General features: G+C 41.1%; 1 protein-coding gene across 1 annotated transcript; it reads left to right on the top strand.

The window, feature by feature from the left end:
* Window positions 1–271: 271 nt before the first annotated feature.
* LOC119882115 lies at window positions 272–14889 on the top strand. Its single transcript, XM_038692131.1, has 5 exons — window positions 272–527; window positions 5604–5804; window positions 8563–8639; window positions 9595–9700; window positions 14628–14889. Exons 1-5 carry the CDS (start codon window positions 482–484, stop codon window positions 14852–14854), a joined length of 657 nt encoding a protein of 218 aa, XP_038548059.1. The 5' UTR covers window positions 272–481; the 3' UTR covers window positions 14855–14889.
* The last annotated feature ends 310 nt before the right edge of the window (window positions 14890–15199 follow it).

Below are 15199 nucleotides of genomic sequence, written 5' to 3'. Positions count from 1 at the left end.
AAAGCGAATTTCTCAAAAATTTTGAACTATTTCTTTAACAGATGTTTGGGCTATTACTAAAATCTGATTTTGAGCCTTTTTTTATTGTCGACTCAAAACAAGATCACTTACCTTGAAACAAGTAAATCTAATTATCCCAAGTAAGAAAATAAACAATTTAATCATCCTAAAAGATGATAATATGACTTCCCTGAATTACCCCTTGTTTAGTGTGCTCATTTAGTTCTCACTGTTATTTTATTATTCATCCACCTCTTTGCTGTTTCCTATTATTTCCTAATGAAACAACCCACTTGTATCATTAAAGTTACATCTAATCCCCATCATCATTGTGTTAATCATCAAAACATAATACACCCACTCTGCTGTTACAGGACGCTGTGGCACAGCAGCATCACACTACTCGGAGCTCAGCTGCAGTCAGTCTCATGTGTTTGATGAACTGGAGGCCATCGCCCCTCGGTCATCTTCCTGTCTGTCCATGGGCCAGCCATCAGACTCATCAGGTTGTCCTTCACCCGATACAGGTACACACTCCCAACCAAATAGTCTGCATCTAAGAAAAAGTATTCATTAATCTTTTATTTTTAGCCATGCTAGCATCGTGGCTCTAGGGATGCCAATTTTGGTTTGTCTGTCTTGGTTGGTCCATCAGTCCAGCACTTTGTTCCAGACTAAAATATCTAGGACTTTGGTGACTTTTCCAATAGCGCCAACAGCAAGTTCACTTTTATAGTTTTGAGTGAAATATCTAAAACTATTTGAAGGATTGCCATGAAGTTTGGTCCAGACGTTCATGTTCCCTTCAGGATGAGCTGTAACCGTGTCTTTGACGACCCTTTGACGACCCTCTAAAATTTCATCATCATGTCAAAATTCTGTCCAATTGGTTTGTATCCAAATACCTGAAAAAACATTAAGGCTTTGTTAGTAGTGTAGTTTAGTCTTACTTTACAGACGTTAGCATGCTAACATGCTACACTATGATGGCGAACATGGTAAACAGTGTTAAACATCAGCATGTTGTCACTGAGAGCATGTTAGCATACTAAAATTAGCATTCAGCCATTTATAGCATGGCTGTAGAATCTTTTACATTATTTTTGTTTTGTCCATAAAATGTGAGAAAATTATGAATAAGTCCCACAATTTGAAAAAGCCCAAGAGAGAACCAGCAATTGTTTGGCATTTTGCCTGATGAATGACATGCATGATTAATCGATTATCAAAACTGTTGATGTTTTGTCCAGCTAATTGGGGAATTGTTTTAGCACTAAACTTGAATTTTTATAAGATTAACATCATAAATGTGTTCTTGATGTTGTTTAAATATATATCATATATTTGGCTTGAGCACATTGTTTGGAAAGTTAGCTAGTGATTTTTTTTTGTATAGCTCCTCTTTTACTATATAAAAGCAAAACAAATACACAATTATGTGATTGAATGTCATAAAAGCCAACAATGTGTTGTACTTGTTTCCATCTCTGTGTTTGTCCCAGTAATGTCTCAATTAGACATGCTCTCCTTCCTCTGTGACTCCTGTCTTGTTACAGACAGGGATGGGCTTATCTGAGCGCATACTGTGTCAGGTCTTTGTATCAGCCCATGTTGGCCAACAAAAGCAGAGTAAATGTGATGTGTGTGTCTGTGTCTGTGTGTCTGTGTGTGTGTGTGTGTGTGTGTGTGTTAGATAGCATGTGTAAGTGTGTGTGTGTCCTGGAGGTGGTTCAGTGAGCCGCTGAGAGAGACATTAGCCAATGAAGACTTCCTCCACCTCCCTCATAGCCTGCTAATCCCTGACAAGGTGTTTAACCTGCTCGCTTGACCCAGACCTCCATCTGACCCCGGCGACCTTTGCCCCGTGGATGTGGAAGGATCAGGGCGGCCACTGTCATGGTAACCACAGCGTGATAAAATCAACCCAAGGCTCAAACCAAATGTGAGCTAATGCTCCAGACTGATTTTTATCAGAGACTGACATGAAGCCCAATTTACATCTGTATAGAAGGTGGCTGATTTAAGGCTTCACTGAGCAGGATTTTTATTGAAAGCTTATCGGGCTGAATCACAAAGTGGCAGAAGTGAGAAGGATATTTCATCTGCAAATACAAGTGGGGACCCAGGTCCTGTTTCTGCTTTTAAAAAGTGTAAATATTTATTCACAGAGCAAAAATGAATAACAGGGTGGCAAAAACAAAGTATGCAGGCAACACATGTTTTTTTGTGCAATTAGCTTCCATTTGTCTCTCAGAACATTTCCTCCTCATTAGCTGACATAAGGCAGATTTGTTTAATTGCTCAGCTAACCAATTAAGCTGAGCAAATAAACCAAATTTGAAACAAAGAATAAACATATATAAATGGCGAATCATTTACAGCCAGTCTTGGATACAAATTTCAACACAAAGACTGATTATATTACAGCATGAGAGATAAAATAATTTCTCAGCCTGTAAGACCTGGTTCTTAGTAATCGGAAGGAAAGTGTTTAAAAAGAGTCCCTTAAATGTTCATTTGACTTGAAAGATATCCATTTGACTTTTGACAGTTTCATTAGAAGGACTTGTAACTTGTATTTGCTCTTAAAGACATGAGACCTGACCTGAATTTTTTTTAAACAACTGATCTGGTGCACATGAGCATCCTGTGTGAAGTTTACTGATGTCGCCCTGCATGAACATTAATTTAAGATTTTTAAAACAGTTACCTATTTCTCAAACTTCATCATGCCAAAGTATAAAATGTTTGAATTCGAAGTGTCCATGCTCCTCTGTCTGTCTGACCCCAAGTGGGTGGTAACCAGTGTGTCCAACACCATCACAAGATGAGTCATTTGTTATCTGCCACTGTGTTTGCTAAGTGTCTTTCAATCTTGTGGCTACTTTTGGCTAATTATGGTCTAATACCCGGCCTAACTGAAAGTGTGTCCCGCCACATTATGTTACACCCACAATTATCCCAGGGATTTCCTCTCAACGACTCCTTAATTTATCAGCTAAGGCAACAGTTCCTTTTTCTCACCTGAGGGATCACTTTACCAAGCATCAGCACACCTACAGACTTGTGTGATTTCTCAACTGAAAACACTTCAGGAGTATGTGTGTGTGTGTGTGTGTGTGTGTGTGTGTGTGGGAGCGGACTGGACAGATTGCTTAATGCAATTAAGACAAACTGAAAACTTTCTGTCTGTGGCAGCTATTTGAATGTAAAGGGGGTGTGGAAATTTCCCACAGCTTTTTGCCATGTTGTTGTGAAAGAGTGTGTGTGTGTGTGTGTGTGTGTGTGTGTAGTGGGGTACCTGCAGCAGAGCGTGTTTTGTGAAATCCCCTTGGAGAGGAATAGCAGCTCCACACCCAGCCAGCGTGGGCCGGAGATTTGCATTGGCACCGAGCCACACTGTCACTGATCCGCTTTTAATTGGGTGTGACGATGAGAACTTTGGAGCCTCAAGTGGGGCAGTGAGTTGCTCTTGGGTGGGGGGGGGTTGAAGTTGTGTGGAGAAAAGGCACTGTATTTTACAGTAATTTCATAATCTGGTTCACCAAGTCATTAAAACTAAAGCTAATGTTTCTGGATATGGGCTTTTGATTCTCTGATTATATGAAGGATATTTTACAGTATGTTCTAATCATCTATAACGTGTTATACACTGTAAAGATGTTTATTTGTTTCAATTAAAATAATTTTCTTGGGTGTGTATTTAAATTTATATTTTCTGTTCTCCTTTTTAACCATGCTGGTGGCATGTCTCTAGGTATGGCAATGTTGGTTTGTCATTCGTTCAGACGTGTTATGTGTTGTAATGATTGAGCAGGTTGAGAACCCAAACGCAGGACACCAGAGCTGAGCAGGCATAGTCCAATGATTTATTAACGAAAGGAGAGCACACTTACAAACTGTGGCTAAGTCCAAATAGAATCCAAAGTATGTGGAGAAAACAGAGGTCCAAAAAAACAAAGGTGAGGTTCTGTGGGAACACGAGGCAGGAACAAACTCAGGTAACAGATCAACACAGAATATACGCAACAATGAACCAACAAAGACTGACCAGAACACAGGCATTGAAATACTCAATGAGCAGGGTGGGAACACGAAACAGGTGAATGACATGAGCAGCTAGTTAGGCACAGCAGACACACAGTGAAACGAGACAGAGTGAAACAGCAAAGTAACCAGGCAGTAAACTAATACAGAACAGAAAAAAGAATAAACCGAAATGACTACAAACACAAGCAGACAGATCCATAAACAAAAGTACAGAAAAAAAGGCAGTGGTAACAAACTAATAATCGAGACAAAAATACACTAAACTAACAACGGGAGCAAAGCTAGACAAGAACACCAGGCACAGAAGATTACAAAATAAAAGAGAGAACACACAAGGACAGATCTACCAAAGTAAAACACAAACATGGAAAGACTGCAAAATCAGAGCCAAACAGGAGACAGGACTACATCGAGACACAAGACTAAGTACACAGACCAGGGAAAACACTAAACTTGAACTAAAATACCGGACTAAGAACTAAGATAAGAGACAAGACAGATACTAAGAAAACTTAAACATGCGAATTAACAAAAAACTAAACTTAGCTACAAAACCCAAAACATGAAGCTTATAGAAACAACAGAACCCAAAACCAAACCCATGAGACCAGATACTAAGTAAACCTGAACATGTTAATGAATAAAATAATAAACAAGGCCACACAGAGAAACACAGAACCTAAAACAGGAAAGACATGGACACAGAACCACACTCCTAACAGATCGGGCCACTTCTTTTGTCCGTATTAAAATATCTCATCAATGTTTAAATGGATTGCCGTGAAATCATTCATGGTGCCCAGAGGATGAATCCTACTGACTTTGGTGATCCCATGACTTTTCCTCTTGCGCTGCCATGAGGTTGACACTTGTGGCTTTGAGTAAAATATCTCAACAACTATTGGATGGATTGCCACAAACTTTGGTACACACATTCATGTCCCCCTCGAGATGAATTGCAATAACTTTGGTGATCTCTGAACTTTTTTATCTAGTTCCATCATCAGGTCAAAATCCATCCAATAGATTTGGAGGGAGCTGAGCCAGAAGGCAAAACTTTCCATTTTTGAGTCGAACCCTCATCTATATGAGCTGTGGGTAGTGACCAAAAGAATGAGGTCATGGATATAAGCAACGTAAATGAGTTTCCTCCGTAGGGTATCTGGGTTCAGACATCACGAGGAAGCTTGGAGTAGAGTTGCTGCTACTTCCTGTCGAAAGGAGCCAGTCAAGGGGTTCGGGCATCTGATTGGGATGCCCCCTCAGCGCTATCCCTCTAAGGTTTTAAGGGCACGGCCAACTTGCAGGAGACTCCTGGGTAGACCCAGAACATGCTGGATATATTATATATCTCTCTGGCTTGCTGCACCTCAAGATCCGCCAGGAGTAGCTTGAAAACATGGCTAGAGAGAGGGATGTTCCGAGCCCAAATAAGTGGCAGAAAATGGATGGATTATTTTATGTCAGTGATGTAAAAGCAAACCTGTTTCACAGTGCCGCAGCGCCGCAGGTTGTTTTCCTAATATTTCAGACTTTGTTGTTTCCCCCTGCAGAGCTGACTCCCGGCCTGGCAGCACTGACAGTGGGCTGTGACTCAGGGAATCTGGGCTCCCTGTCCCGGGTCCAGCTGCTCCTCCTTGACCGATTGGAGCCCGAAACCCTGCCGAGTCCCTTCGGACAGGAAGAGGAGTTCTTATCGGAGCAGGACTGGTCCGATCTGAGGATGCGCTATGATCCAGGATTGACTTCACCAGGTACAGAGCTTCATGAGAAAGATGCATGAACATATTTAAGGGAATAGATATGAAAGAAACAAACACACTCATGATAAACCCAATGCACCCAAAACACAGTGAAACAAAATAACAATTTTAAAAGTGTCTTAAAAGTCTTAAAAAAACTCAACTCAAGTTCCACTAGCTTTTTTAAAAGAGCTTCCAACCTGAAAGCCTGAAGTTGAAAGCTCTGGGAAACAAGAAATATTTGTTTGTCATACTAAACACATTTCATATGGCAAAATTCCCATTCCACATTTAACAACTGTAATGATAAAAATGTCTCTATGCAGAATCTATATCCATTTCTCAGTAAGACAAGGTCAGTTTGAATATTTAAAATATCATGGGAGGAAGTAAAGTTTATGGGAGTTTGAGGGAATGCCAGGATTAAATATAATCCAACAAAAATGTCCAGATCCATTAATACAAGTAACTTCTTGTCAGGTAGAAACTGAGTCAAAAGAGGAAGTTCACACTCAAAAGACAAAGTCTGAGTCAGCAACAAGTTTCCTTTCTAACTGCTGAAATGTGTTTATTCAGTCAACAACTATCTAACTGTGATTCATTTGTGATCATGTTAAATTCCCTGGACTTGATTTGATTAAAAAAATAATTGATTTTTTTACGAGTATATTCAAAGTCCATTGTGACTGACAAGCAACCTCAGTTTACTGTAAACCTCATGCTGTGACAGTTTGAAGGATATCGTTTGATAAGCAAAAACCGTCACTTTAATAATAGGGAGCTGTCAGACAGGTGTGTCCTTGTGTGTGTGAGGAGAAACACACATGACCAGACGGGGAAAAACATGACACTGTAGGTGTGTTTTCTCAGTCCATGGCCGGCCTTGAGAGTAAGCGATGCCTTTATGGCATCAAGCGGCTTTTCTTTAACGAGCTGTGATACCGCCTCTCATCTGCTCCCAGGCATGCCGCTGCGAGGTATTAACTGCTTTTCCCCGAAGGTGTGGCAGCTCAGAGGAAAGGTTTATAGGGATATGAGAATAATAAAGATCAAACCGCTAGAGTGGATCATTAACCGGGAAAGTCCGACTAAGATAGCCCGAGACACTTAGAACCAAGCACTGCATACATAACAATGGATAAGAAACTGTGGAGACTGTGTGCAGAAAAGCAATTTAGTCTAGCGCCTGTTATTTATGATCTGATAACACTTTGGAGAGTGAGAAAACACTAGTTAAAGGTTCAGTTCAACCAAATTACAATTGAATATCTCTCTCTTAACATGCAGATTGTTTTGGGTTTATTTGTCTCAGTGAAATGTAGACAGCCACACTTAACACTGAGTTAATGCTTGTAATGAAGCAATTCGTGGGACATTTCGTCCAGACAAAAGTGTTTATACTGTAGCTTTTCCAAACAGCCACATTCGAAGGCAGTGTGAACAGCCAACCATCCTAGGGAGGGGAGAGAGGCGATAATTGTTCAATTCCATTAGTATGAAAAGTGACAGATGTAGTTGTGTGAGGAATTAAAAAGAGAGCTTGAGAGAGAAGTTCAAATCCTGCATGCTGTCTCACTTTTGCACAGCTGGCCAATTGCTGCGAGAAATCAACATTCCGACGCACGATTGTTGGTTCAGATGGTTACAAAATTTGTTGGTCAGGGGGGGTTTCAGATGCTGTTCCGACAAGTTGAGGCATTGAGTTCACCTTTTTTAGCTTTGACTTGCAAATATTTATGGTTGGCCAATAGAAACAGTGATGTATCTGTTGTGTTTGCAAATGGAGGTTTTCTTTTCTAGTGATCTGCCGTGAACGTTTCACATCACATTCAGTAGAGGCCAGTTTTGCGTCTGAAACACCTCCTCTCGATCGCAATCGCTTTTTTCATCTGTTACTTTTTAATGTACAAACACGGGTGACACTATGAACACCTTTGAGATAGAATTGTCTAGACGTGTTGTTTGATTGAACTACAGCTTTCTGCTCTGTGAACAGATGTAATTTTACAAGCCTTTAGACATGGGACGAAGGAACTAATGCGTTTCAAGAATACTAATGAAGAATACGATATACTGAAGCTATAGCTATAAAAGAAATAGTGTCCATGAAAACTGCTGCTGGTGCTGGTAAATAGTTAATATGTGTATGTGTATATATAATATATATAATATATTAGGCAACGCCATTTAATTTCCATTAAACCTCCATTGTATTGGAATGGCTGCAGATATCTCAAAACCTGGACAAATAAAACCAAATCTATCTGCATGGCTGGATGTGTCACCAGAGGTAAGTGAGAAAATGTGTTTTCTCGCAACGCAGATGAACTGGGTCTTTACCAACAAAAGAGAAATATGACAACCATGGTGGTTTTGTTTTTGGTCTTCATGAATCTGTGCCACCAATGTTTACAATAAAAGAAAATCTGTCTGAGTTTGCTGGAAGCTTGTCTTTACTCTCTCTGTGCCTCCTGAACAATGTTTGCACCTGGCACACTTCTATAGACAGGTGCTCCTCTAGGGGTTTTGTTGCTCCATTTTTTTTGCCAGTATTTGCTCAGAGATTAAGAGCCATAATTGGGACTAATACACTACATTACTCATATCTGTGCACATGCACTCAAGTATAAAAGACAAGTGCATGTAAGTGTGCGCCAGAGGATAACACTTATGTACACATGCACACGCCTGCCTGCCTACACCACAACTGCAAACACACAATTGCTTCCTCTCCTTTAACTTGACGCTGTCTCCTTTGTGGTTTTGTCAGGTGTTTTGAGGCCCCTCACAGCTGGTAGCGACTCTGAAAGGTGTGACTCTGCAGGGAAAGTCCAGGAAAACATATCGGTGAGTGCCGGTGTCCCTTGTGAAATTGCTTTTCACTCTCTACCCCCCTCCTCCATTCATCTATCAGATTTTCTCCAAAAGCAGGACTGTGCCTTGTTGTGAGCTAACACTAGACCTTCAAGCATCAACTCCTATCAGCCATTAACCCCAAACCTGGCACACAAAGTCTCCCTCCCACACAAAGACAAAGACCTTTTACAAACTTGAACTGGCATGCATTTATAACTGTTATTCCAGTAAGACAAGCCAAATTGTTGTTGATAATTGAGACACAATATAACAGAGGACACGCGGCGTGCAGCAGGTGTGTGGTTAATCAGTCACGGGCTGCAGGAGGGGGAGGCCTGACCGTACAGGAGCAGGCAGGCTTTTTACACCAGCTCATTGCCTTGTTGCAGGGGGGCCACGCTCAGCTGAACGGCCGACACGGTGGGATTCTTTCAGAGGATGCACCATTACTAGGATCAGACAGGGGTTGAGGGGTGAGGGGTCGGGGGGGTAAACAGGGCTTGTGCATGCTGGGCTGCAGTGGAATGGACGCAGGTGCTCCACGTGGTCTACGATTAATCTCTCCTTTATGACGGATGAGAGAGAGCCCCTGAAAAGCATGAATGAGACTCATAAGCCCCCTGCAATTATGCCGAACCACAATGACGAGCTGAAGTGCTCAAAGCAGGATTCATACGACCATTTGCATAATGCACCTCACTGATCCAAGTATCTACACACTGGATTATTTATGAAGAAGAAAAACCAATAAACCAGAGGTATGTTTTGAGTTGGGAAGTGGGAGGAGCTGCTGGTTCTGTGTTATAAAAATGTGTTATGAAAATAAACAGGACTTTTGCTTCTATAACTCTAAACACCCAAAATATGTTTTGACTTTGCAACTAATGGCAAACCAACTTTCTTGAACAGTTGGTAAAGGTTTATTCTGTCTTCTGTTTCCTTGAAGGATCCATCTGAAGGAGGTTCTGGGTCACCGTCTTCATGGATCATAGACCTGAGTCCATCATACAACATGTTCAGATCTGCAGATTCTCCCTTCAAGTCCAGTCACGGTACTATATGCCTTAATCTACCCAGAAGATAATAATTTTTCTTGATCTATGTGTGCTGCTAAGACATATCACCTCTCTGTTAAAACTGGCACTCTCTCTTAAGAGCCTATAACAACAATACTTAATCAATACAAGAGCCTGTCTTCCCCATTAGCGTCTGATCCGGTAAAAGCCCACTCAGTCCCTGTCAGCTCTGCTTTACTAGGAGCCATTGTCTCCTCACTGTCAGCGCTGTGTTTAGCGTTCCCTTGCCTCCGGTACACTTAAGCCCGCTAATCCTTGCCAGGGCCAGCTGGCTCGAAGTATCACCTTCACCTGTGTGGTCGGCTTGTGTACATTCATGAATGATGGTTCAGAGGCAGCGCTTACTGTACGGACCACAAACACTGGAAAGCTGGCAGGGCAAGGCAGGAAAAAGGTCAGGGGTACTGTCACCACATGGAAATGGAGAGTCACCCTTGAGCTACTAGCTGGCTCTTTTTCCTCCCATCTTCTTTTGAACACATCTGTCAGACTGTGATCATGCTCTGTTGTTTTCCCCCTGGTGACTCGTCCACTATCTGTCATTTTTTCACGACACTAATGGTCCATGGAGTGCTGTATTCCTAGAGGATGTTACAAATGCATCCATGATATCGGAGATTGATGTGTCTGATGGCCAAGCTGCAACTAACCGTTTAGACCAAAGGCACAGTAATAAAATGTCCTTCTCACCTACAATGACTTGACCTTTCAGAACAGCTATAAACACATTTACACTTCATATTTCCCAGTTTGTTTGAAGCACACTGAACCCTTTAGATCTTAAAAATCAAGGTCAAACCTTTGAGCTCAGACAAGGTCATTCAGATGTTGCAAATACACTTTTGAAGACACTTGAAGCCATCCTGCAGTGTCATGGCATGTCTATTTTGATGGTAAACAATAATTGCATTGCCAACTGATAAAGCCTTGTAGAATGGTACATCTTGCTATTGACTGGTATAAGGGGTGATTGCATCATTGCATCAAAGAAAAATATTTGGTGAGTTCCGCTAATTTTACATGTCAAAACTAATTTACTATGGGAATAATTACGTATCCCGGGAAAGCAGTTATACTTCTTTTTTCGGTGGTTTGGAAGGGGTTTTCTAAAGTCTGAAAAATAACCCCTTATTATGTCATTATCTATGCTTGGGTTTGTATGTTTTTATCTCTACTTTGCAAAATGTTGACTCTACTGTACAATATGTTGCTCAATTTCCTCTGTGTTTCTAACAGGGAAGAGTGACCTTTGAATGATTTAAGAACTTTTTTTTTATAGAGAATGATTAATTTATAAGCTTGTTAAATGTATACAATGTGCATCCATTGTCATAGCATACAATGACTGAAATTCCCTTCTGCTTTAAAATGCAGCTTTTTAAGTCGTTACACATTTTAAAATGAGGCTTTTAACCATCCTATAAGAATTAAACAAACTCCACTCATGAAAAAGAGATGTCACCCAGAGGATCTTGGTGATGGCTTGTGTGCTTAGAACTTTTAGAGGCCAAAGGCATGGTCGCTCTCTGGGCGAGGAGAAGGTGGAGAAGGGCCCCCCTCCCTTCCTCCTGGTCATCAGCAGGGCATGGAGAGGTCACGCCTGAGGTCACACAGTCTCTAAAAGATGCCCAGTGTGTGGCATGTCTTTGTGTGGATAGGTGAGATTCGGTTACCCTGGAGGCGCGAGCAGTTCAACCTTTGAATAGGGATCCCAAGTAAAGGAGGGAATAACCCCATTATGACTCAATGTATATGAGACAGTTGAGAAAATAGGCTTGTAACACCATCTGCATAATGACCAAATGCTAATTTGCTTTTAGATTTAGGGTAGATAGATTGAGAAAATATATATTATTTATATTTACTTACGTCGAAATTATTTGTGAGAAATTCAATTGATCATTTAAGTTGTTAATGAAGCAAAAATGCCAAAACTTTGCTTTTCGTTATGTAATTGTAAATTTAAAGTAGGTAGCTGTGTTCACAAAAAAAGCTCTGATAGACCTGTTTTACACTTCCTTCCCAGCACCAAACTGCAGAAAAAGTTAGCAACTACTATGTGAACAAAATGTAGGATTTAGCAGCTTTAGTACTCCTGCATCCGTAAAGTAGAGGGACTCAAGAAACAGACAGGTTAACTAACTGTATCCTACATTTCCCAATGCAACTGAATGTTGTCATTAATTAAAATAATTTTCTCAAACTTTGGAAAGCTTCTCCAGAGCTGCAGAAGACAAATACAATTCACAGGCATAATAGTACACCTGTGACAAGTAACCGTCATGTGTGTAAAATCAGTGAAATAGCTCTTTTATTAATAAAGCTATTACTAATATTTTTTAATTTAATGATAAGCTATTTTACTGATGCCTGTTCTATATCACTGAATTGCCCACTTGTCTCTGGATCAACCGACAATGATTGAGAATTTCTGAGATTAAACCGAAGCCAGAAATCAGCTGCGAAAAGATGCTCCTGCTCCCCAGTGAGGCTCATGATAAGACCTTTGTCCATGTTTCCTCATCAGGAATTCATAGGTAGAATAATCCCTCCCCTTATAATTGTTTCATGACTGTTTCCCTGCTGCCCCGGTCACTCTGCGCTCGCTCCAGTGTTTAGCATTCAGCTGCTACTATAGATGTTAGCAACCAAATGAATGTAGCGATGTGCAGGGGCCACAAAGAGCACTAATCTGAAATGACCCTGGTGGATTGCCCCGGAAAGCTGAGGAAGCCATAGGGACAGATTAGGCTCCAGAAAGACAGAGATGATGCAAGCAGAGATTAGTTGTATACTAAGCAAGGATCGTTTCCCCCCCAGAGGACCACACACTGTCAGTGTAGCCATGTCACCATTGTCTCTAACCCACTGCCACTGTGGACTCATTGGCTATTGTCTCTAAAATCCTCCAGCGTTTCCCCAAAATCCTGGACTCAAGCCCTTTGATTGGCACTTGTCAGGGCTGATAGAGAGGGTGACGTGTTGGGAAAAGGCTTCGATAAAGGAGCCCTGAAAGGAAAATCCCCTCCCCATGAATAATAAATTGGCGAGGATTTTCCTTTTTACTCCACCCTGCTCCTATTCTGCCATTCTTTGAGGAGATAGAGGAGTGAAGGCTCTGGGTGGCATCAATGAATAGCCTCGGCACGCTGATTGTCCCGCTGATTGTACCGCTGATGTTCATCCCTTTCTCAAACACGCAAAGAAAGAGATACAAGTCCAACCTTCTTGCCTCTGCCTGGTGTGCTGGATGGTAAAGGGCAGGCAGTATGTGTTGGCGAGAGTCGGCTGAAGGGGTGTGTGTGTTTATTGTCTTCAGTGGCCTTTTACGAAATCAGCGAGGGGATTTGACTCGGCCGCTCGCAGCCAAATCCAGCTATCTGCTGTGTTCAGATGCTGTGGTTGGTATGGTAACCTGCTCTGTGTGTTTTAGATGGGCTCTTGTTTCCAGCTTTAACTGACCGGTAATCACTGCTATGCATTCATGGATTAGGACACGTTGGAGGTTAGGATAGGAGGGTTTCAAAAGGAGGAAACTGGTTTCATCCTGCTTTAAAGATTGCACATTACAGAAACTCTCTGGACTTTATAACCACTGTTGAAATAATTGGTCAGTTAACCAGTTAGTTGACCATTGTTAGGGTCATTGGATCAAGGGAAAAAAAGCCAAATTTTGATGCAACCACCTTCTGACCAATTCTTTTTGATCTGACAAAACAAGAAATTTGGTCTCAGGTGGCCCTGAGACCTCAGCACACTACTTTCTAAAGAATACTGAGCGCATTTAAACTATATTCAGATGTTTTATAGATTATACAGTTAATCAAATAAAATGAAACAGCACATCCATCTAAAATAAAAATAAATGCAGATTTATTTTAATATCATGTATGTTGCGTTTAAAGAAAAAGTTTTGGATTTTTGAAAACTATTATCTTCACATCATATTTATCATGATGTCACTGTAGATATTCCAGACATTTGGTTTATGTTGCATATGAAAAAGCATAAGAAATTAATGAATTGTGCGTCCTAAAGATAAATAAATTTCTCATCCTGTCATCTGTTTTGGTGACATTGAGACTTGAGCAGGACACAGAGGCTGATGTGAGCGTGTGATTGTGTGCAGTGTGGTGGAAGACGGCCTGTCAAATGAGACATGGCTCCATCAATCTGGACTGCTGACCTCTGCATGCTCGCTGGCGGCATAAATGAATCCACGCCACCATGTTTGGAAGGCTTGATGAATTTTCTGCCTGTCAGCTACTAGGCTGGTCAAGTTTTCTCCTCCTAATGAATAGAACCATCTCCAAACGTATCACATTTGAATTATCGTTCATGCGCTAACACAAGTACCTCTTGGGTTTGCAAAAGTAGCACGAAGAAAAGAGTCCAAAACTCTAATGGAAGCTGTTGCAAAAGACAATCAGAGCCCTCCTTAAGCTCAAGTCTGCATTGATGGCACTCTTTGTCTCTGCTCTGCAACACCAAGAAGTGTATTCTGTGGACTTTTTTCAGAGATAATGGGACTTTTAATTGGCTGGTTAGTGACAAAATGCATGGCTCTTTAAGTTTCAGGGAGAGCGTCCGTTCCTTAGTGACACTCTGAAAGGACTGACGGGAGATGTGACTGTGGCATTTAGGAGAACAATGTGATGAGAATTACTGTTTATTAATGGAACAGAACAAGGTTTTAGTGCTTTTTAACAAGTGGCTACTTCCACGTAAACGACCATGAATACAGATGTGTTTTTTCTTGTTTAGGACTGTGGTAATTACTTTAAAAAGTTAACCACTGTACTTACTTAGTGATAAATACATTTCAGACAGAGCAGAAGACTACTTGATGAAGACTCCGTTTGATTTTTCTTTACATATTTTACGTTGTATCTCTATGCTCCAGATTCCAGCACAGATGAAGGGGGCCCCATCGAGGAGGAGTCCAATTATCCAGAGTGGAAAGACCAAGATGAGTCCTCAGCTGGAGGAAGGGGGACTGAAAGTCTTGATAGGAAAGCAAAGGTGCTGAACATGCTTTCCAAACTGCAGGACGACACACCTCATCATCCAAACAGCAACAAAGGTCGCTCCAACTTTGAGGAATGTGAGTTTATTATCAATGAAAGTTAGATTAGATTAGAAAAACCTCATGCCACCCGTCGACCCTATTTTGCTGTTATTTTCCATCATATACCATTACCAAAAATGTTATCATTTGCCCTGTTGTAGAGCTATAGTTTGAATGGTTTCACAGCTGGTCTCATATTGAGCTCACTCTGTAATGAGACATATACAGTATATTACCTTTTGATGTCTTCATGTCCTGATAACTTATCCATGCCCTCTAATGCAGAGCAAGGAGAAAGGTTTTATTAAAATTCTTTATTTAGTAGAGGAAATACAACAGAAGAAGGTTCCATCACACAGTGAAATCTTCAGTATTTACCTGCTGTGGCCAGCCAACCAAGAGGAAAC

This window comes from Micropterus salmoides, unplaced genomic scaffold (assembly GCF_014851395.1).
Source record: "Micropterus salmoides isolate LMB-PRFRI ecotype aquatic unplaced genomic scaffold, ASM1485139v1 Ms_hic_scaffold_2919, whole genome shotgun sequence".
Taxonomy (NCBI): domain Eukaryota; kingdom Metazoa; phylum Chordata; class Actinopteri; order Centrarchiformes; family Centrarchidae; genus Micropterus; species Micropterus salmoides.
The sequence above is the reverse complement of the archived record's forward strand: the minus strand, read 5'-3'. Positions and strand labels throughout refer to the sequence as shown.

Bases quoted from the DNA above. Each gene is read 5' to 3' on its own strand.
- LOC119882115 (XM_038692131.1), top strand. From the start codon at position 482: ATGGGCCAGCCATCAGACTCATCAGGTTGTCCTTCACCCGATACAG. The intron at 5,805-8,562 runs GTACAGAGCTTC...TGGTTTTGTCAG, and splicing joins TCCAGGATTGACTTCACCAG to GTGTTTTGAGGCCCCTCACA. The intron at 9,701-14,627 runs GTACTATATGCC...TCTATGCTCCAG, and splicing joins TCCCTTCAAGTCCAGTCACG to ATTCCAGCACAGATGAAGGG.